The 22,984-nt window shown below is 42.3% G+C and overlaps 1 protein-coding gene across 13 annotated transcripts in view; it reads left to right on the top strand.

Moving 5' to 3' along the window:
- The window catches only part of TLN2 (talin 2), a 418,570-nt gene that overhangs the window by 208,782 nt on the left and 186,804 nt on the right, over positions 1 to 22,984 (top strand). For all 13 annotated transcript variants that reach the window (XM_070578546.1, XM_070578544.1, XM_070578536.1 and 10 more), the window contains 3 exons: positions 18,463 to 18,632; positions 20,366 to 20,463; positions 21,684 to 21,813. In XM_070578546.1, the coding sequence (XP_070434647.1) occupies positions 18,497 to 18,632; positions 20,366 to 20,463; positions 21,684 to 21,813 (364 nt within the window). In that variant the 5' untranslated portion in view covers positions 18,463 to 18,496. The remainder of the gene's footprint in view (positions 1 to 18,462; positions 18,633 to 20,365; positions 20,464 to 21,683; positions 21,814 to 22,984) is intronic.

Below are 22,984 nucleotides of genomic sequence, written 5' to 3'. Positions count from 1 at the left end.
ACATTTCCCTGATGACATATAATATGAAGCATCTTTTCATATCCCTATTTGCTATTTGTGTATTTTGTCTGATGACGTTTCTGTTAAGGTCCTTGGCCCATTTTTTAATCAGGTTGTTCATTTTCTTAAGTTTTAACAGTTCTTTATATATTTTGCGTAATAGTCCTTTATCAGATGTGTCTTTTGCAAATATTCTCTCCCGGTCCATGGTTTGCCTTCTCATTCTCTTAACATTGTCTTTTGCAGAGCAGAAGTTTTTAATCTTAATGAAGTTCAGATTATCATTTATTTCTTTCATGGATAGTGTCTTTGGTGTTGTATCTAAAAAGTCATCACCATACCCAAGGTCATCTAGGTTTTCTCCTATGTTATAGTCTAGGAGTTTTATAGTTTTGCTTTACATTTAGGTCTATGATCCATTTTGAGTTAATTTTTGTGAGGGGTGTATAGTCTGTGTCTAGATTCATTTTGTTCCATAAGGTTGTCCAGTTGTTCCAGCACCATTTGTTGAAGAGACTTCTTTGCCTCATTGCATTGCCTTTGCTTTCTTGTCAAAGATCAGTTGATTACATCTATGGGGTCTGTTTCTGGCTTCTTATTCTGTCCTGTTGATCTATTTGTCTGTTCTTTCACCAACACCACACTGTCTTGATAACCTTAGCCTTATAGTAAGTTTTTAAATCAGAGAATGTCAGTCTTCCAACTTTGTTCTTCTCCTTCAATATCGTGTTTGCTATTCTGAGTCTTTTACCACTCCACATAAATTTTAGAGTCACTTTATTGATATCCATAAAATAACTTGCTGGAATTTTGATTGGGATTGCATTGAATTGTAAATTAAGTTGGGAAGAACTGACATCTTGACAATATTGAGTCTTCCTATCCATAAACATGAAATCTCTCTCCATTTAGTTAGTTCTTTGATTTTGTTCACTAGAATTTTGTAGTTTTCCTGATATAGATCTTGTACATATTTTGTTAGATTTATCCCTAAGTATTTTGTTTAGGAGGGGCTAATGTAAATGATATTGTTTTTCATTTCAGTTTCCACGTGTTCGTTGTTGGTATATAGGAAAGCAGTTGATTTTGTATATCAACCTTATATCCTGCAACCTTGTTGTAATTGCTTATTGGTTTCAGAAGGTTTTTTCCCTGTTCTTTTGAATCTTCTACATAGAGGGTCATGTCATCTGTGAACAAAGACAGTTTTATGTCTTCCTTCTCAATCTGTACGCCTTTTATTTCCTTTTCTTGACTTGTTATATTAGCAAAGACTTCTAGTGTCATGTTGAAAAGGAGTGGTGAAAAGGGACATCCTTGCCTTGTACCTGATTGTAGTGGGAAAGCTTTGAGTTTCTTACCATTAAGTATGATATCAGGTGAAGGGTTTTTTGTACATCATCTTTATCAAATTGAGAAAGTTCCCCTCTGTTCCTAGTTTTCTGGGAGTTTCTATTATGAATGGGTTTTGGATTTTGTCAAATACTTTTTCTACATCTATTGAAATGATCATGTGATTTTTCTTTTTTAGTTGATGTGATGGATTACATTAAATGGTTTTCAAAAAAATGTTAATAAAGCTGATAGAGCTAATTGGTAATACAATGTGATCTCTTTCGTAACTGTTAGAAGGGCTGTGGAAATACGGCACTGACTAATCATAGTTCTTGCATATTCCCATCTTGGCTATCACTGAGGAAGAAGACAGTCCATGCAGGTAGAGCCAGACTCTAGGTGCCAGAAAAGGGATCCAGAAACAGACCTGAATTTTAGACTGGATGACCTCTAAGTCCTTCTAAGTCTAAGAGAGGGCAAGAAAGTTGAGAAGGGCCACTCAAATGTTTTTAGAGCTGAGTAAAAACTTGACCCCGCTGGAACTTTTGTTTTTATGATCATCCCACTATGTTTCCACTGTTTCCTACTGACCGCACAGTCAGACTGGTGGAGCTTAACCCTAAGAGCATATATCTCAGAAGAGGAATCCCACAGACTTGGATGGTCTCATTACAGAAGAAGGAGCACTTGAGCAGCCACTCTCCAATGATCCGAGACCAGGTTTCTTTTGACATTGATTTCTTGTTTCTGTTACTGCTCTCTGGGGATGTATCGCAAAGAGATTTAATGAATATATATATAGTTTTTGGTCTGCATTTACTTGATGCATGACCTGGTGACTTGAGTTTAACAGTTACCTTTTTTGCTTTCTGATTATTATGTACCATATAACTAAATCAATAAAGAAGAGAATGGAGAAATAGCTCTGTTGAACATTTCAGGGGTGATGGAATAATGCTGTCTATAAATATTTATATTTTCCTGAGAAGATGCCTTTTTCTTTTGACATTTAGACTGGCTCATGGAGAGATTCACCACTGGCGTGGGGAAGAAAATGAAGAGACTGTTTTTCCTCAGCAAATTCTATATGTGTCTTTCACAAGATAAACAGAAAAGAAGAAAACTCAGGAAAAAAAGGATTTTTCATTATAAGAATTGCTTTTTTCTGGGGCATTGAAATATTTAGCCAGCCTTTTTTCACCCAGGATAGTAGCAGTCAGGGGAAACATGGACATGTAATTGCTCCCCGAAAGGCAAATAGACAAGTTTGGCTTGCAGTTTCCTATGTGTCCCACAGCTTCCCTCCCATCCAGCTTCCCATCCTTCTCTGGACCTGGTCTCTCTTGCTTCCTTTATGCCTCCTTTCTTCCAGTCTTGGCTTTAGCCCTGCCTGCCTCACTTGGTGTCTCCCGTGCTCTGGCTTGACAGCCATGATAATGGATGGTGACCCCTGCGGCAGTCCAGAGCCCAGCCCCACTAGGTGCTCACCTGCCTTTCTTGGGGAGAGTGGGGGCCTGGCCAGGGATCATGGGAACAAAGCAGTGCTTCTTTGCTTGGAAGGTCCTTGAGCATGCTTTCTCTATGTCAGAAATCCTGAAGGCAGGCAAAGCGAAAATTATGCTTTTTTTACTTGGCTTGAGTTCCTGCAGCTTGTGTGGAGAAAGTGGTTATACCTTCTGATCGGGGACAGGTGTTTGGTGACTGGAAACTGGAAAGTTGATTGTTAGAAATGTATGTGGTTTGGGGGTAAAGAAAATCTTTTTGAAACATGGGGCCATGAAATTTAAAAAATCAAGACCAACCCTGAATAAGTTGAAATCCACTGAAATAATGGTGCCAACTGAGCACTCTTATGTCAGGGCCCATATGACTGTCCTCAGTGGGGGAGCCAAAATTAAAGGCAGCAGTCCCTGGAGGGCTTAAAGACAAACAGTGGGACTCAAGATAGGAATTCTTAAGAGGGCTTGCTCAGTCAATTCTTATTTAAGTCAGAATGCCTTCCCTAGCACAAATAATCATTATCTATCATCTTTTCAAGTTTGATAGTTTCATAGTGAGATATTTTTTATTTACAGTCATACACACAATGGTAATGATGCAAAATGTCAACTCCAGCTTCATCAGGAGCTGTGATGATATGTGGGTCACAGGGATGACGGTGCTGCCATTGGACCACCAGTAAGACAGAGTGGTCACAAAGTCCCCAAGAGAGTTGGTTCGAAGTTATTTATGCTCTACCCTTTTTCTTGGATGCAAATTGAAATTTATCCTCAGAGTTTTATGGACAACCCCAGCAGCTGTTTTAGGGCTTCAGTTGTTACAGAGGGCATAATGTCACGCTGAGGACTTGTGCCACTGTGTGGGGTGGTGCTACGGTTGAACTGCAACTGCTTGCTTGTGCCAGAGGCCATTCCTGTGCTGACTGAAACACACTGACTTAGCTCTTGCCTGGGAAGGTCCATAAGGACCCAGACTAATCTTGAAACCCCTTCAGGAGCCTCAAGGACTCCCAGCCACCTGAACCCTTAGAGCCCCGACTTCATCCTAGAATCATTTAGACGCTGGAAGGACTTTCATGATCAGAGCAGCATTGGCTCTTACTCCAGACTCATCACTCTGTATTGCTTGTTGAGCTCCTCTCTGTATGAGGAGCAGCATCTAGTGTAGTAAATGACACTCAATGACCATGTGTGGTTAAATGAATGAATGAGCGAATGCGTTCCTTAAGAAACAAGCATTTTGTACCCTGTTCCAGTTGAAGTAGTCGGCTTCCTGCCATAGTGAGAAGCAGAGTCAGGACTGAAACCTAGTTGTCTGTCTCTCCTTTTTAATGAGTTCTACATAAGAATTTAGAACTAGAGCAGCCACAGCACCCCCCTGGTTTAAAATTTTTCTCCATCTGAAATTTGAGCCATAAATTATCCCACTGACTATCTTTTGGGCAAGGAAAAAGAAAAGATTTGCTCAGGCAGGGCGTATTAAGCTGGTTCTTAGTAAAGAGCTGTTATCTTTCCTAACCCCTCCACCAGCCTAACTGTCAACTGTCTGTCTTCGTATCTTTTTTGGGGGAAGAAATACCCTTTAGAATTCCATATATTTTGTTTTAATCCAGGCAGAGCATATTAGGTATTAATAATAATAGCAACTAACACTGTGATTAGACTTTTCCAATGGTAAGGTCTTTGCTATATATTTTGTTAAGTGAGTTTTGCTTGAACTGAGACTGAGAGTATGTGTAACCCTGGAATCGAAACATCACACAGCTCCTAAGTGGTGGCACTGCCATTCAGACCCATGTGTTTGAACCCCGTGTCCAAATTTGTTTTCTCCATAACATGGTTTGTCTCAATCAAGACAGTGGAAGGAATATGCTTTACACTTGCCGATAGATTGTAGCAATATTAGCATAAATCTTAAATCTGAAGGAACTTGCCTAATTTTTTTTTTTTTATCAGAGCTGGAATTTCTTTCTGATGCTTGTTCCTCTCTAATAAAAAGGAGGGAAATCAGATGGAGGAATTGCATCCACCTGTTCTTCAGAGTTGCTAAAAATCTGCCAGGTGCTGAGGATAATAAGAAATGGTTGTTGGCCCTCAAGGAGCTCACTGTTACATGTGGAAAGCACGCTTAGAAACAGTTACTCATTCCGTGTTCAGTCTTTATGGAATGTCTACACCTTTGCCAGGTTCTGTGCTGGGCCTGGAGTCCTGGTGGTCACCAAGTCCTGGGTGGTGAATACTGTCTAAGAGAGGAGTAGAGGACGTGACAAACTGAGTCTTGAACAAAGAGTAGAACTTCCCCAAGGTGGAAGGGTGACTTCACCTGAGGCTGGCTGGAACGCTACCCTTCTCCCTCATCTACCCAAATCCTGTCCATTGTTTAAGACTCAGCTTCTATCTCACTCTCAGCGTAATGTTAGTTGTCTCTTTATCCTATGGGTACTTCTGGTCCTCTTGTCATTGTGTCTATCTTTTTGAAACTCCTTGGTTACCTCCTAAGAATCTCCTCTCTCTGGGTGGGTTCATATGTATACTGTGAGCGTTTAAGCCCATTGAATGCAGGACCGGCCTTACTACGTTTCATTTATTCCCCTGAAGCACTCAGTGCAGTATCATGTACATTATAAGTGACTGGTAAATAGTTACTGAATGACCAGTTGTCACCACCTCTGTTGCTTTCACAGTAGACCTGGGATCTGAGTCTTCTCACTGTGTCTAGGAGACACTTGTGCCCTAGTAGTTGTGTTGAATGTGGGGGAAGATTCCACAGAAGGTCGTGAAAATGACTCAGTTGAGGAATGGAACATTTTATGAAATTGCCTGGCATAAAAAGGCCTAGGGTGCTTCCTGTCCCTTTATACAATGGAGAGGATGATCTTACAAGGAAGAGAGCCATTCAGTTTCAGGATTTTCAATTTTCAATTACTGAGTAATTTTCAATTACTCAGTGATTAGAGTAATTGAAAGTGGTATTGTGTTGGAGTTGAATTCGTTTATTTTAATTTCTGAAAAAAGTGTATAAACTATAACTAAAGCCAAAATAAACCAAAAAAATATAGTTTTACCACTCCAATACAATGCTTACATAGTCTCTTCCATATTTGCCTGTAAGAACCTTACATTCTATATCTTCAATCATACCATCCTACTGTGACAAGTATTTTCGACAGTGCAGTTTAGTTTTGTTGAGCAGTACTGTAGCAAGGCCATGGACCCTAGAGGCAGACATACCCAGGTTAGAGTCCCACCCCCATCGCTTCCTAGCTTTGTGACCTTGGGCAGAATATATCCATATACATGTGCCTATGCCTTTGCCTACACCAATAACTGCTTCTGTTCCTATGTTTACATGTTCATAAACACAGTGTGTCTATAATTTCCCCATAGATTACTACATATATTTGATGCTACTGTTAATCAATTTATGTCAAAATCATACTAATTTCCTATATTTAGGAAAATTGTCCTAATTAAAATCTGAATTAAACCATCATAAGCCTGCCTAAATTTATTAGTTTGCTAAGGCTGCCGTAACAAAGTACCACAAACTAAAAGGCTTAACCAACAGAAATTGATCATCTCACAGTTCTGGAGGCTAGAAGTCTGAGATCCAGGTGTTGGCAGGATTGGATCCTTCTGAAGGCTATGAGAGAGAGCTCTGTTCCAGACCCCTCTCCTTGGCTTACAGATGGCCACCTTCACATTGTCTTCATTCTGTGCACTTCTGTGCCCACATTCTCCCTTTTTATGAGTGCATCAGTCATTTTGGATTAGAGTCCACCCTAATGACCTCATTTTAACTTCATTATATCTGTAAATACGCTGTCTCCAAATAAGGTCACATTCTGAGGTTCTGGGGATTAGAGCTTGAACATATGGATTTTAGAGGGATACGATTCAACCCATAATACCACATTAGGTGTTATGAGGGAGGGCAAGACTAACATCAATTTTATAAGCCAGCATTGACAGATGACAAAATATTGTAGCACAATTCTTATAGATGGGGCCCTCACACTTTCAAAGTCAGGGAATTCTTCAGTCCTGCCATTTCTTTAGAGATCCTTATTCTTTGTCTCCTTCTGTCTTGACTGGTCTCTGTACCTCTTCTGTTATTTTTCCAGCTTCATCTTAAGTATAATATTTGTTTTTGAAATTATTTTCCAAGAGCAAGTCAGGTTGTGGAGACAGATAATAAATGTGACACTATCTTAAAATAATCCTTTAACATATTATGCTATACTCGCCTATGCTGTTGAGAGTCCATCATTTCATGTCTTCTCCCATGGGGACGTGTTTGTTTCTTCCCTGTGCTCTGGATAAGGTAATATTTATATATACAAACTTAAATTTGATTTGGTTTTGTCATTTGGGAATGTAAATCTTGTCCATAACTCACTGATGAAATTGGCAAGAGTTTTGATTTGGCTTTTTTTTATTAAGTATAGGAAAATAGTGCTCCATCAGAGCACTTCAATTTAGTTAATATCCTTTTTGCAATTCTGGTTTGATCTGCTAGGCAGTTCCAGAAACTTGGGCTTACAGAAAGCAAAGCATTGATATTTACCATGCACATCCACACTATTTTCTTTAGTAAAGTCTAGTCCAATCCTTTTTTCTTCCATCTGTCATTTCCACTATTTGCAATATATTTTAAAATTTATGTTAAGCATCTCTCTTAACTCTGCCTCTTTTCTCTAAATCTGGTTTATTCCCCACACCAGATGTTTTCTTCCCTCTTCATGCCTCTGTCAACCTGGTCTTTCAACACGGTTCCTTGCAGCCTGAGCCCTTGCTAGCAGGTCATTCTGTGGGGTAGATTGAACTATAAAATCTAGATTGATTATTGGCTTTCCCAGTTGTTAATGCATATTCATCTAGCTAACCCATAAATCAAACTGCTGATATCTGTACATTCAGATTTCATTTTTTGTTGTTGTCTTAATATCTTTTGGGTTGCTCTTTAAAAATACTGATGATTCCTAAAAAAAAAAAAAAAAATCTAGCTTAAGAAAATCTGAAATAAAACCAAGAGTTTTTAAATAGAAAAATACTGTTGCAGCCTTATTTATAATAGTGAAAACTTACAAGTAGCTGATATACACAAAAATAAAGATACAGCTAAATTATGACAGCTTGCATTGCAATATTATATATCTATTAAAAATGATGTTGCTAAAAAAGTTTGCAATGCTGTGGGAAATAATTATTATGTACTTAGAATGGAGGAAATAGGATATAGAATTAGACACAGTGTGTCACCTCAACTGCATAAATTTACACACAAACACGGGAGGCAGCTGTGTCAAAACGTTAGTTAGTGGTGCTTATGTTTGTCGGGTGGTGGGGCAGATGTGGAAGCCTGGATTCTGACAGACCGGGGTTTAAACCTCCCCATCCTCCTGGGTTTGTCTGGTACTTAGGAGACATAACCTCTTAAGCCTGATTATCCAGGGTAAATAGGACCTCTCTCACACGGAATAATTAAGTAAAGCGCTTAGTACGGTGTATGACATGTATTAATGCAACACGTGGCAGTTAAATTGTAAAAGACATTATTAATATATGTTTCCTCCATTTTACTGCTCTAGCACAAGCACTACATTTATTTTTCCATGTTCCTTCCTGTTTTAAACAGCACACAGCAGGAGGCAGAGCCCCCAGCCCAGTGGCCTCTATCAAGCCACGTAACCACTGTGTCCTGGGTGTCTTGCCTGGGTGAAGTCTAAACTCCTTAGCTGGGATTAAGTTGAAGATTCAGTGAGTTGACCTATAAAAAGGGCTTCAAATCAGTGGCAGGCACATAATCGCTTGTATATGTTTGCTGCTATTATTGATTTAAGAAATTTAAAAAATATATGTATTATTACTTGTTACATTCAGGAGAATGGGAGAGTTACAGCAAAGATTGACTGATCCCGTGGAGAGCTGGGCTTGATGACGTCCAAGTCTGAGGTTGGGGATACCACAAGCTGTATTTAGTTGAGCTGAAGCATTACATACAAATTATAGATACAGAATGAGGGTGATCTTGGAATAAGTGGCCACAGAAAATGAGGGTCCTTTGGAAAATCTAATCTGGTGTGCTGATTGCTGGATTGGTGCTGTGATAATACATGGATGGGCTTTGAATCTCTAGAAATGTAAATTTTGCTCACGTTCCTTGGTTTGTTTCAGTTGTCCACATAAATGCCAGATTTTTAGGTCTGATCTTTAATAGAAGTGCCCTTGTGATTTGTGGTTAATGGATTAACATAGATAAGCAGCAAGAATATGTTCTTTTCTCTTTTTGTCAGAATTTGTCCTTGCCAAAGCCGTGCACTATGGCTTTTTTGAGCTATGTCTGATGTTGTGGGTTTCAGCCTTTTATTCACTGGTCGGAGGGCTGGGTGAAGACCCTGTCAGTGAAGGGGAATGGAGCTAGGAAGTGGGGGATTTCTCCAGTTTCTTATGTGAACCAAACACGATGGTCTGTGCTGTCACTTCCCAATCTAAGTCCCCTGCTGTGGCACATAGTCTTCAGTCAGACGCATGCATGCTCTTTTAGCTTTCGGTTAAGCACAAGCGGGAGAAAGATGACCTGAGAAGGAACTTGTGTGCAGTTCTTTTCACACATTCTTCCAGGTTCAGTCTGGAACACACTGAATTATTTTTTTCCAGATCTTTGTAGAACAAAGCCCCTCTATTTTTTTTTATAAGTAAAAGCTAGTCTATCTGTCCCCATCCCGGTGATGTGTGCCTTAGTGACAAAGCCTGTGTTTATCAGCATCAGCAGCAGCCTAGAGAATCTGCTTTCCTGAGATTTTATGGGCTTGTCACCAAGGGCCAGAAAAAAACAAATAATAGGATTTATTCCAAGTTATTCAAACAAACGGTAAATAATTCACAGTTCTCCTGATCTTGACCTTCACTTTTATTTTTCTTCTGTTTTTTTCTGAGACCTGACCTTTTATTTTTATATCACATCTATTTTTGTAAACAGCCTCAAATCATTTGAATGAGTTAGGGTGTAAAAGAATTCAAACCAGAGTTCACTTTGGAACATTCTTTCTTTAACTTGTAAGAAGAAGAAAATAGCAAGACTGAAAGGTAGACTCTGAGAGGACTAATACGTATAGATCATGTATTCAGCTGTCTTGGCAACCATAGGTGAACAGTGAGATTTCTGGAAGGCCAACACAGCCTTCTCAGTGGTCTGACAGGAAATGACAGTATATCCCATACACAGGCCAGGAATTTACTTATCCCCCCAGATCCTTTGTCTTTATCTGTGAAATGGAATGCAAAAAAATAAATCTATTTTCTAGCCTGTTGAGTACATCAGGTGAAAAGACATCTCTGAAAGTGCCATGGAACTCTTTGGTGCCACATGAGTGTTAGGTGTAGCCTGTCCTGTTGTTTCAGTGGGGACTTGAGCCTGGGAGGGCTAGTGCTGGAGGAAGGATCACAGATGAGTGCTCTGAGAGCCTGGGAGAGGGGAGGGGTCCTGCTGGCCAGGATGGTTGGAAAGACTAGTATAAAGAAGCAAAACTCCATGCTGGGCTTGAAGGGTGAGTAACTGCAAAGAACTGGAGAGCAGGGGGTACATTTCAAACAGAGGCAGGACACAGGCTAAAATAATTAAGGCAGTTTTGCTGGGATTGAAAATGCATCAGTTTCATTAAGATGGAGAGTTCTGGGAGTGGGAGATGGGAAGTGGGTGGATGGGGGCCCTGATCCTCGGCCTAAGCAGTTTGAACCTGATTACCCATACATTTCAAAATGTCCTGTGCATTAAACATCAGCTCAAAGCAAAAGTATAATGCTATGAAAACACAGGTGTCTGCTCCCCTTCCTTCTGGCAGATCACCTTCCTGCCCTTCCTGCTCACTGCTCTTTCTCAGCAGTGCCAGAGTTCTGGGTTGGTCTGCAATGCGCTGCTCCTCCTCCGTCACAATTTCCTGGTAATTAGTGATCATCTTTAATAAAGGGTAGCTTTCAGCTAATTTGTCTGGAAGTGTCTGAAATTTAGCATTCTAAGACAGTGATAGGTGATAAATGCAGATAGCCACTTTTACAGTGAGATTTAACTGGGAACATATCTTTATGACCAACAATATACTTGATGAAATTTCAGGTGCCTGTGCCAGTATCCAACTGGAGATGGGAGGGTAAGTTGGGGGGCTCCTGATAAGGCTCTAATCGTACCTCGTGTGTAGCCGTCTCTGTTTGTTGTGACAATGTGGGAAGGTCTGATTGCAGTTTTCTAGCAGTGTGACCTTGGGAAGGTCTCTTGATCTCAAATTTTAGTTTCTTCATCTGAAAATGGAAAACAGTATCAAAGATCTTTCCCCATCATTCTGTATTCTCATGTTGTGGGTACTCTCTTTGGCTCTCTTGGTGGGGGTAAAACTGCTGGCTTGCCCCTCCATCCATGCGTTAGTTAAATAAATACTCATTGAGCTCTTCTCTGTGGCAGGTACTTTATAGTGAGCAATACACATGGTCCCTGCCCTCAGGGAGCTTCCAAGTACTCCTGAGTGATGTGGCCTTAGTTCTTTTTTGCATTTCTCATTTGCCAAGTTGGAGAATTTCATCTTGTAAGCCATGAGGGTAAGCTGCTGTGGTCTGTGGAGCAGGCTGTTAATGGGTAGAAATAGTAGTGTCTGCTGGGCGTTTGCCTTCTGTTCATCCTTCAGTCATGATGTTAGTGTGGATAATTCCTAATGACTAATTTAGAAAAAAAAATCTGTGTAAATCTTTCCATGGAGTACATATTAATTCCATAAACATTTATTAAGCATCTACTGTGTGGTGGACACTGTGCTAGAGCCTCAAGACTCAGAGGTGGCTATAATGAGACAGTCCTGCCTCTTAGAGGACAGTAGCACCTCTCATGGCAAATGTATTCCTGATACTGTTGTGTAGATATCTTACTGCTGAGCGCTGGTGTATTGGGGATAGGCAAGAATACATAGTGGTAGCCCTATGGGGTAAGGGGCTTACATGGCGATTGCAAAGCAGCCCTGGGTGCCAGTTTACCACCTGACCTTTTAATGATGATGATTTCTAGTTGAAGTATTCAAAGTCAAATAATATCCCTGGCTTCCTATATCTCCCTGAAGGAGAACTAAAGATTCTTATGTGAATGTTTTTTCTGGTTTTCTCGTCTCCCCACTCTGGTTGCAGAACAGAAGCATGATCATCCTGGTCTCTTTCTAAGTGGGCTGTTAGCCATATGGAAAAACCACATCAGCTGTGTTCACTTACTGTTTCCCTGAGCTGCTTATTAGCTGGAGTTCTCACAAGTTGTGGATGTGGGGACTAGGGGAGCCTCTCCACTCGGCCTCTGACCTCTGGGTTTTCACTGGTTGGGAAGAGATGTGAGGGGCCCAGCGGGGAGAAAAGATTATTAAGGGAGGCCTGTGGCTCCCTGTTAAAGCTAGACTAGAGATGAGACCAAAATGGGAAATTCTACCTTCTTTCCTCCTAGCTCCTCCTTGACTTAAAGACGCCTGGCTCCCAGTGAATGGTTGATGTGACTGACCTTCCTGAATGGTGACAGATAGGCACCTGTGTGTGCCTGGTGGGCTCAGTATATGAAATCTGAATATTCAAGGTGAGCCCCAAGGTACCTGAGCGCCGACAGCCCAAGAAGGCAAGACGGAGGCCAAGACCCTGGCTTTTGCTTTTGAGGCACCCCTGAGTAGCCATGACCCAGTCGTGATGGGTTCTTGCTTGTCAGATGAGCTACTCCCCTTCCTCCCTTGCAGAGGAGCAGATGAACGATGCGGAGAAAGGGAAGCTCTTTTCCGCACGTTTCTTTGAGAGAGCAGAATTGTTCACAGGAGATTGAGATGTAAACACAGATGAATGATAGCTTTTATATAGGCCCACATTTTATGCTGTCATTCAGTTATGTGATACATGCTGTTATCAAACAGGGCTGTATTTTGCCTGCTGAGAGAGGAACAGATGTAAAGAAGGGGGTGGGTACAGCCATAGTAATTGAGTGCAGCAGTCTTCCAGGGGGTCAGAATGGAGTCAGTGGCTGGAGGGAAAGGACAGGGATGGCGGGCAGCTCTTACTCTCTTGAAGATCTAGGGTCCCACTGAGGTGTGGTGGCCTGGGCCTGTGGTCCTGCCAGCTGAGTGGCACACCTCTGCTCTGTAGGGGAATATGCAGAGCCAGCAGCGTCTCCCGTAGGTTGCCCCAGGGCAGAGTTCATTGGCAAGTCCTAGGGGCCTATTGTGATGCCAGCCCTGCCCCATAGGGGTTGAGGGAATCTGCCTTACATGTGAGAGAACAGCCTAGTGTTAGGAGTTACCTACTCTGAAACGCACTCAGCTGCACGGCTCGTCCTTAGGTAGTTCTGCGTCTAGAAAAGACATGTATGACTTGAATAAGGAAGAACACAGGAACTGTATAGTGAATATGGTTACTAGAAGGACAGCTCCATCTGTGCAGGAATCTTGTCTGTCTTTGCTCCCTAATGCCTGTAATAGTGTCTAGTATAAAATAGATGCAAAATAAACAATAAAATGAATTTTGCAGCTCAGGTGGTGGCTGGATACCGTATACTGCTCCAGTGTTTATCTAATAATAACAAACCCTGACCTGGCACTTCCTATGTGCCTTTGACATGTATTAACTTAATTAGTTCTCTAGCAACCTTATAGATAGATCTATTATTATCTCCCATTTTATAGAGGAGGAGACCGAGGCAGAACGCAGTTAAGTAACCAGCTCAGGGTGGCAGCTGGTAAGGCAGGAGTAGCATTGGAGCACCGTGTGGGCCTCACTTATCAGGGCAGAGATCCAAGGGGTGGTTGCTCATCTTGACCAATGGTGGGCATTTCTTTCAGAGAGGAGGAGGCCTTGGCTAAGCTGGGCTTGTTTGTCCCAGGGTGGACTGGGGTGAGCCTGGGCAGTCAGCACTGTTGCCATCATACTGGACTGTTTACAGCTCCCTGGGACTGAAAAGTGTTGACTTTAAAAGGAGAATGTCTGGGTTTCACCACTGCTTCCATTGGCTCATCTTCCACAATGGATGGCACAGAAGGGTTTGTGTTGGTCCAGACGACCTTCACACATGCAATCAAGGCAAAAATGGTCAGAATGAGAAGAGATGATGAAAAGGAAAGTAGTGCATATTTTATGAATTTATACCCTGTCTTTTAGCGAAAACAAAACAAACCAAAAAAAGGACTTTGGGTCCAACAAGATAGCATACATTCAAATTGAGGTAGAAGAAGAAAAAGAATAACAAGGGTAGGATCATAAAATAGAGACAGATTAGACTGTGACAACAGTGCAAGAAACAGTACACACATTGACCTCTGAGCGTTCTCGCAGCCAAACCAGAAAAGGAAACCTGGTCAACTCTCCTAGCCTCCCAGCCTGGAGAGACAGGAGTAAGCAGAAGAGAGAGGATACAGAAAAGTGGGCCTAGGGTCAGTTACAGGTTGTGCCAATGCTGTGCGGCCCTGAAAATATCACAGTGGAGAGGGCGCGTCAAGCTTGACCACAGCATTGAGCTCACGCTGTCGGAGCTGCCTGATTTTCTCGGGGCTTCAGAGGATATGGAATGAGACTTCTCACAGGTGTTGAAGACACGCACTCATCTCTAGTGGCTCTTTCTAGGTTGCTATATGCTTTAATCCTACTTTCTTTTTGCCGTAAGTCAGGACACAATTCAAACAAGTGTCCATTTTGCAAGTATCTCATTCCGTTGTGAGTGGTGCTAGAGACAGCTCAGCCCGTTCCCTGTGGAATGATGACTAAGTCACCATGCACTTTGATTTCAGACCTCGCTGAGGTTTTCCTATGTGGGTGATCCTCTTGGATGATAATAATAAAAATATCTTTATATGTAATTTTATAGTTTATAAGGCATTTTTATGTACATAATTTGCATTTTTTAAACATTCCCATGAAGGAAGTTGTTTGGTCTTGTTTCATGCTTCATGCTTGGGAACACTGAGTCATCATTGAACCAGGAGCCAAGAGTAGGACGAAGAACTTGGAGCCCTTTAGTCTTCGGCCACTGTGCAGTACTCTTTCAGAGTCACTGATTGGGGTGTTTGGGTTTTTCGTCTGTGTTCCCACAGAGTGATATTGATGCTTTTTGCAGTCGTTGTTTTGAGGTGGTAGGAAAGTTGGGAACATGAACCTCGTAGTGAATCTCTGGTGTCCCTTGCTCTGTTGAACATCTACCCTGAACTAAGAATAGTCGCCTCCATTGTGTGGCCTCCCTTGTGAGATGTTAGGATAAGGAGACAAGGGGATCTTGTGGGAATAGTGGACCAAGCATCAAGTGTCTGGTAGGAAGCTCCTTTCATGGGAGATCTTGATCTCGGAAGAGCAGAAAGAGGGGAAGTAATGGCCCAAAGGTCCAAGGCATCCACAGGCCTGGGACTGAACCTGGACCACCGATTGCTAGTCTGGTGTCCTCACCTTGAATCAAGACTAACCCACTCCTCTCCTCTCACACAGACCCAGGCAGCAGCGTGGGCTGAGCCCAGAAGGGAGATCATGTGCAGTGAGGCACTTGCCTCCAGGAGGGGCACTTAGCTGTCCTGGGACTACCGCTAGGGCCATGATAAGGTAGAAACCATGTCTGTGTAGGCATCTTTATGTAGATGAGGAGTTTGCAGCAACCAAGTGATGCATACTTATGGATAAAAAGCCTTAAAAGCATAAATCAGAGCTACCTCCACCCCTTCCAGCAGGCCTCCTCAGGAGAGGAGTCTGTTCCTGCTGTGCCAGCCCCTCTCCTCATCTCTCTCCTGAACCGTTCCTCTGGCTCACCCCTCCACAAACCTCATCTTATCTCAGCTGCCAGAGACCTCCTAGTTGCCAAATCCAGTTATATCTCAGTCCTCATCTTCCCCGAACTGAGATCAGCATTTGGCGCTGTTCATCTTTCCCTCCAGCTTGATTCACCTTCTCTCTCCATTCTCCTCCCTCATCTACCACTAGGCCTTCTTGCAGGTTTCACTTTCCTCATTTTAGAACGTTGTTCCAGGCCTCAGTCCTTAGATGTGTCTCTCTTGCTTCCTCCCTAGATGATCTTCCTAGTCCTAAGGACTTAAATGTGATGACACCTCCCCCCTCCCACCCCCACATCTCCAACTTTGTGTTTGATCTGCTCCACCTCCCCACTGAATACATCCCAAAGAAACCCATTAGAGACTTTTCACCTCAAACCTGTGCCTCCAGCAGCTTCCCCAACCGCAGTCAATGGCTTCTTCATTTTCCCAGTTGTTTTGGATAGAGATTTTTCTTCACTGCAGTAGTTTTCCTGCTTCCCTCCTTCTCTCCTTCTCCTCTGCTTCCCAAGACTCTGGCCTTCTCTCCTCTGTTGCTCATTGATTCTGCACTCCAGGCTCGGTCCTGCAGGCTCCCTTTTTCCTCGCTCCTGTGTGTCTTCACTTCCTTCTGAGCTCCCATGTTTACTGTCCTGCTGTCACATTCTGCTCTGGGCCCCATGTCATGGCTCTGTCTTTCCCTTTGATTGAATCTCTGTCACTTGGCTTCAGGGACCCTTCATTTATTCTTCAGAAAGCCCAGTTATTAGCCTGGGAAGGGCAGCTTTCTTTCATGCTGGGATGCTTACACCAATTCCTACTCCCAGGGAATGGCAGAGCTTAACCATCTCATCCTCTCTGGTTCATCCCATGAATGGTGTCCGTGACAACATCGAGCTCTGTGGCCTTCCCCACTGACTGTCACCACCAGCCATACTGATGGTTCCCTGGTTCAGGAAACCCCACAGTTGTCACCAGTCCCGGGGCACAGACTAAGCCATGGAGTGATCTATATCACAGCAAATTTGTCATTTTATCCCTAGAATTTTCCCCCAAATTGGGAAGTTGGTTGATTAAACATGCCTGTGAAAAAGAGTTGGGTGGAGGCTTTTATGCATAGCTTTAAGTATCGTAGATGGAAAATCATCGGATATTTTGAACTCTGCTGCTGTGTCAGCAATCCAGCCACTGCCCAGGGTGTAGTAAATTAATTCTGTTTAGGGCAGATTCCCAGTGAACACTGCTGTTCTTGAGAAGTGTATCTTGACGTTTCTCAAATGACGAATATTTTCACAGACATAATTCATTCAGAATGTAAGCAAGGTCAGAATGATTTTACAGTTGGACAATCTTCATAAGAGTGTGTGTACACCCTGCCCATGGACACCAGAGCATCTGTTTAAAAATGTCCTCTGTATCCAAGTGACCTAGTCACCTGTTGTCAGGAAGCCAGCAGCCAGTCAAACGTGCTAAGAAGCAACGCCCTGGAGGCACCCACTCCTGTTTCTGGGCCTGGCCATCCTGGTGGCCTCTCTGCCTTTTGGCCACCTCGTTACTTCTCAGCACATGCATTCTTAAGTGGGAAAGAAGGTTGAAGGGAGCTGGGGTCCAGGTTTATCACCTGTAGATTCTCTAATAAAGGACAAGAAAGGAGTGTGAGCTTGAAATTCTCATGGATTTATGCTATCCGTGCAGCTCTAGGATTCTAATAGCTACTAACTGTAAAGTCCCTTACTGGCCAGGATGACAGTCAGCCAGGTATATCTGTGTTGGTTCCTCGGGTGCAGGAAAGATGCCTCCTTCTTGTGCCCAAGGCATGCATTGATAGAGGCTGGCTTGCGTTGGGGTGTAAGTTTCTGGCCATGGAATTGAGCAGATAGTCGAAATAAACCACAAGCCGCCAACTCAAAGGAAATGCACTAAATTGTAGGACTTAAATTTTAAAAAGAAATCATTTATGAAATAATTCAAACTTAGTCTAAACCTGTCTATTTTCTAAAGCCATCAAACTGGATGAGAAGCAAAATATCCCAGTAGTTTGTACGAATGAAATAACAATTGAATTGGCATTTTCTTCACTTGGAGACTCCTGAACAGGGTGAAGCTGTCTGGCGCAATGAGGGTGTTTAAACTCGGCCGCTCTGGCCTCATTAGTGATGGCTGTGCATTGGCCTGGCATTGATGTCCCCTCAGGATTCAGTTCTTCTGTGAATTGTGCAGGGCTGACATCATTGTAGCTACTTTATTTGTGGGGAAATTTGAGGCAGAGTGGCCACAGTGCCATGCTTGAATGTCTAGTCTCCTGGTGATGGGGCTGGGCCTGGAAGCCAAGTCTGGTAAGTGATGCGGTGGAACTTTTTTGCATGAGGAGCACCTGAGAGCGTATTGGTGATTCATCCTTGTCCCCGGGAGCTGGTGGGAAGGAAGCCTGGGCACTGAGGATGCTGACAGTGGCACCTTGAGGAGACAGCTTTGGGTGCTCAAGGCTCTCGGCCTCTCACCTGAGGACATTAACCTGGGAAATTCCACTCCCGAGGACCTCATTTAGGCAACCCCAAGTAGGGAGCAGCCTTGAGAAGGAGGCTTGGTGAGCTTCTGTGGTTCCTTCTTCCCAAGGACTGCACTCGCTGCACTGTGGGAATGTTAACTCTGAGACTGCATGCTGCTGTCTTATTTTAAAATTTTTGAAATCTATTTTTTAATTTGTGTTTCTATCCAAAGCATTCTCTTTAATTGCTCTTATACTCTTTTGGATTTTTAAAGCTGATTGAGTCTAGCGTTTTTTCTCCAAGACGAATAATTATGATGAATATCAGGGTGTGTCTTTCTGTGCTTTCCAGACATTCTAAGTGAGAGTTCAGATCATCCAGGAAGATGGTGGCCCTGTCCTTAAAGATTTGTGTCCGCCACTGCAATGTGGTGAAAACCATGCAATTTGAACCATCTACGGCGGTGTATGATGCATGTCGAGTCATTCGGGAACGGGTACCTGAGGCACAGACTGGCCAAGGTAGGCTGTTGCTTATTTGCTGGCTTCTTGAAATGTGTTTGTATGTTCTTAGTAGCTACAGAAATGAGGCTCTGAGTCGTACACAAGCCCACTAGTGTGTATGTCTCAAATGAAATGTTTTCTTAGCCTGGACACTCCTTGACTCCTGTGTGAGGCTTGGGATGACAATGACCACAGCTGCCATTGAGTCGTCATCATCATCATGCCCATCGTCATGACCCTTCCATACCTCAGCATTGCACTCTGCAGTTTACAAGTCACTTTTTGATATGTCATCTCACTTACCCCTAACGTGCAAATGAAGCTGCCCTAACAATTAATGCTTTTGTATATCTTGAGACCTGTTTCACATGAATGGAAGCTCTCCACTGCCAGCAGCCTGAAGAAGATAGGAACTGTCATCGCGACCCAGGGCAGGTCTTATATGTCAAGGACTCTAAGGAGCTTTATTAACTTTATCTCAAACCTTAAAAAAAAAATGGCATTTGAGATATATTTTGTTTAATGTTTGGTTTAATAACCTGAGTTTAAACAAAAGCCATTCATACAATTTTATTTTCCATTTCCCTTTGTCTTCTTGACATTTCCTTCCTTTATTTAGTGTTTGACTGACACTTGAGAAATGAGATTACTCCCAAATTAATAAATCTTTCATTTGAAGATGAAATAAAACATCTTAAAAATTAGAAGTATAAAAATCAAATATTCAAAGATAATTATAGGTGAACATAGGTCTTCTTGAAAAAATCTGTTACTCATAAAATGACTAATTTTGGTCTCAAAGCATTATTATTCAAAACACTGTTATTTCTAGGTTACCCACAAATAAAAATAAAGTTTTCCCATATCCCCAGTCTTTCTCCAAGATCTGGTTGTCTGATCATTTCTCTTGCCTTTACTTTTCCAGTTCTGTTTTCTCCAAGATTTTAAAAAATTTCTTTGGGTTGGTTTGCTATAATAGCTCCAGTGAAGATATAAACCTTTATAGATCTTGAAGTTGTTTTTCTAAGAAACAATAGGATCTCTGACCCTCATCTGGGTCTCTGAGGTTTCCTTGACTCACATTCAGGAAGAGAAAAGTCTTTAGACAGGAAATGATACTGCTTTCCTCCTGCCACCACCCTCTTGTACTTCCTGGGTCAGATTAAGAGATTTCTATGGAGAACGCAGAGTTTAATTTTCCAACTTTATTCGTAATTTGGTGGTATGAGGGGCAGAAGCTTCATCTCACAGGGAACTCCTCCTTACCTTTGATAATGCTGTATTGGGCTGATGGAGGGATAATTCCAAGTGTAAAGCCTCCATTGGCCCCTCTTTGCCTAAGTGGACTTGGGCTGAAGTGGTCACTTCCTTCGTTTCTCCCAGCTGTCTTATCATTCTTCCTGGGTTCTTGGCCTGATTCTGATAACAAGTGATGGAGAGTAAAACCCAGTTCAGTTAGAAAGAAATTTAGACTGCTTTGTTCTTGGTGTTTCACTAAATTTTAGACAAAACTACTGTCCACTGATTTTAAGAAACATGAACCTTGTTGGTGGGTGTTGCTTTTGCAGCTCACCTCTTACTCCTCCCCCTCTGCCCTCGTCCCAGTGGCTGCTCGTGTTGTCAAAACGAAACATTTCTCTGGTGAAGGAGAACACCCACATCCTTGCCAAGTCAGCAGACTCAGGGCCTGGGGGTCAGTGATGGCTTCATCATCACTTCGTCTCTTAGTTTTCCTTCTGTTTATCTTCCAGCTTCTGACTATGGGCTGTTTCTCTCGGATGAAGACCCCAGGAAAGGAATTTGGCTGGAAGCGGGCAGAACACTGGATTACTACATGTTGCGAAATGGGGTATGCTGTTGATCTCATTTTTGTTTTTTCATCCCTTTGTCCCTGGGCCTTCCATAGCAGCCAACGGTTTTCTTCAAAAAAAAAAAAAAGAAGAAGAAAGGAGAGACCCAATAATCTATTTTGATTCAAGGGCATCTGTTAATGGTTTTGATGTAATGCACTTTGTAAGGGCTGTCCAGGTAGTGATAGAAAATATCAGCAGTCCAAATTACTCCACAGAATAATTAAAGCAGTTTGAGGTTAGTATTTTAAGCGAGTTCTACAGGCTGTTGTTGGTCTTGGTAGGTGTGAAGTAAGGTACAGCATCTTCCTGAAAGTATGTAGAAGTTTCCTGGTGAGTGGTGATAGAAAGTGAGGATAGATTAGAGGGAAAACCAAAATATAATCCTAAAGGTGATCAAAGATTGAATATTAATCAGTGTTTTGTTTTTGTAAAAGAAAGTTCATTTTAGATGTGAGTTCAATGACTATCAGTAATAGTAACAACAAAAATGGTTGTGTTGTGGAAGTGGAGAGAGGTAACAAGTAAAAAGGTGATAAATGTTCTGTTCAACTTAACCTCTGAGATAATGGGTTTTGGTGTATGGAATGCACCTGTCAGAGTGGTCAGGACTCCATAAAGTGAGAGCAAAGTATGTGGTGCCAATTAATTTTTATCTCCATAATTCTATTTTTAAGAAGCATAGTAAAAGAAAGAAGTCTCTTATTTAAAAACAACTCCCGAACTTATTACCCCTGTTTGGTCTTGCCATTACTGTGAAAACCACTTCTATGTGATACACTACTACTGTGAAGAATTATGGGGGTATTATTTATTTCCTTCATAACCTAAAATTGCTTACAACTCTTTAAGGGATAATTGGAGAAGCACACTACTGTCTTTTTAAAAGGCAAGTAGGAACTTTCCTTTGCTGATTGTCCTTAGAGGTCATCATTCCCAGCCTTTGAGGAGGACATAGGCTCCTCTCACTTTTCGGAGGTTGCTTTTCAGTAATTGTGAGCTAGAAAGAGTACTTCTCTGGGTGTAATTTCACTATCAGGTTGTTAAGAAATCTGTGGGAAAGAATTGGCACTGGAGTTTCTGTATTAGTGGCAAAAATCTCATGGACTTTCAGGAGGAAATCAGAGTGTGCTAGGGACAATTCCTTTTTTAAAGAAGTGTCCAACTTTATTATCTCGTTTCCGGTGCAGTGTGAAAAGTTTGTATGGTTTTGCTCTAGGATATTTTGGAATACAAAAAGAAACAGAGACCTCAGAAAATCCGGATGCTGGATGGGTCCGTGAAAACAGTGATGGTGGATGACTCCAAGACAGTTGGGGAGCTCCTGGTTACTATTTGCAGCAGGATAGGTGAGCATTCCCACGCCCGGGTTCTGGGTTTTGTTTCACTTTAATGACACGCAATCTTGAATGTGTCCCAGCACGCTGATTTCTGCCCGGTCCCAAGAGGGTGTGATCACTCTCACAATTTGCAAACCCGCTAACTGGTATTATAAAGTTACAATACCTCTCACTAAGTCAAAATTGAGAGCTTTTATTTTCCTTTCAAAAACAAAAGAAATTTTGAATCATACAATTCAGTCTCCCACCCTTTGCTGGGATTCTATATAAGCATCACTGACATCCAATATCTTCTTGAAGACACCCGGAGACAGCCTTATACGACTGATTGTTACACAGCCTTTCTTCTCATAGCTTCTATGAATCTCCTCAGAAGAAGTCTTTCTCCTTTCTACATGATGCCGTTCGAATAGTGAAGAAAGTAGGGGCTGGCCTGGTGCCGCAGCGGTTAAGTTCGCACGTTCCGCTTCAGCGGCCCGGGGTTCACCGGTTCGGATCTCGGGTACGGACATGGCACCGCTTGGCAAGCTATGCTGTGATAGGCGTTCCACGTATAAAGTAGAGGAAGATGGGCATGGATGTTAGTTCAGGGTCGATCTTCCTCAGCAAAAAGAGGAGGATTGGCAGCAGATGTTAGCTCAAGGCTAATCTTCCTCAAAAACAAAAACAAAAAAACAGTGAAGAAAGTAGCCTGGCCTGTCTTAGTTTTCTCTTCAAGCAAAAGAAGCTCAGTTCCTTCCACTTCTTATTTGACATTGTCTTGCCTTGTTCTGCGTGATCTCTGCTTTGTACTTATTTCTTAAAAATTAGGCGGGAGAATTGAACATGACATTTTCTATATGACTTAACTAGCTAAAAAAATTTTTTTTTAAAGATTGGCACCTGAGCTAACAACTGTTGCTAATCTTCTTTTTTTTTTTCTCCTCCTTTTTCTCCCCAAATCCCTCCAGTGCATAGTTGCATATTTTAGTTGTGGGTCCTTCTAGTTGTGGCATGTGGAATACCGCCCCAGTGTGGCCTGACAGGTGGTGCCATGTCCACACCCAGGATCCAAACCAGCGAAACCCTGGGCCACCAAAGCAGAGTGAGCGAACTTCACCATTCGGCCATGGGGCCGGCCCCTGAAAATTCTTTTTGGCTAGAGTGACTTGATGTGTGCTCCATGGGTGGCCCCCTGACC

This window comes from Equus przewalskii, chromosome 1 (genome assembly GCF_037783145.1).
Source record: "Equus przewalskii isolate Varuska chromosome 1, EquPr2, whole genome shotgun sequence".
Classification (NCBI taxonomy): Eukaryota; Metazoa; Chordata; class Mammalia; order Perissodactyla; family Equidae; genus Equus; species Equus przewalskii.
The sequence above is the reverse complement of the archived record's forward strand: the minus strand, read 5'-3'. Positions and strand labels throughout refer to the sequence as shown.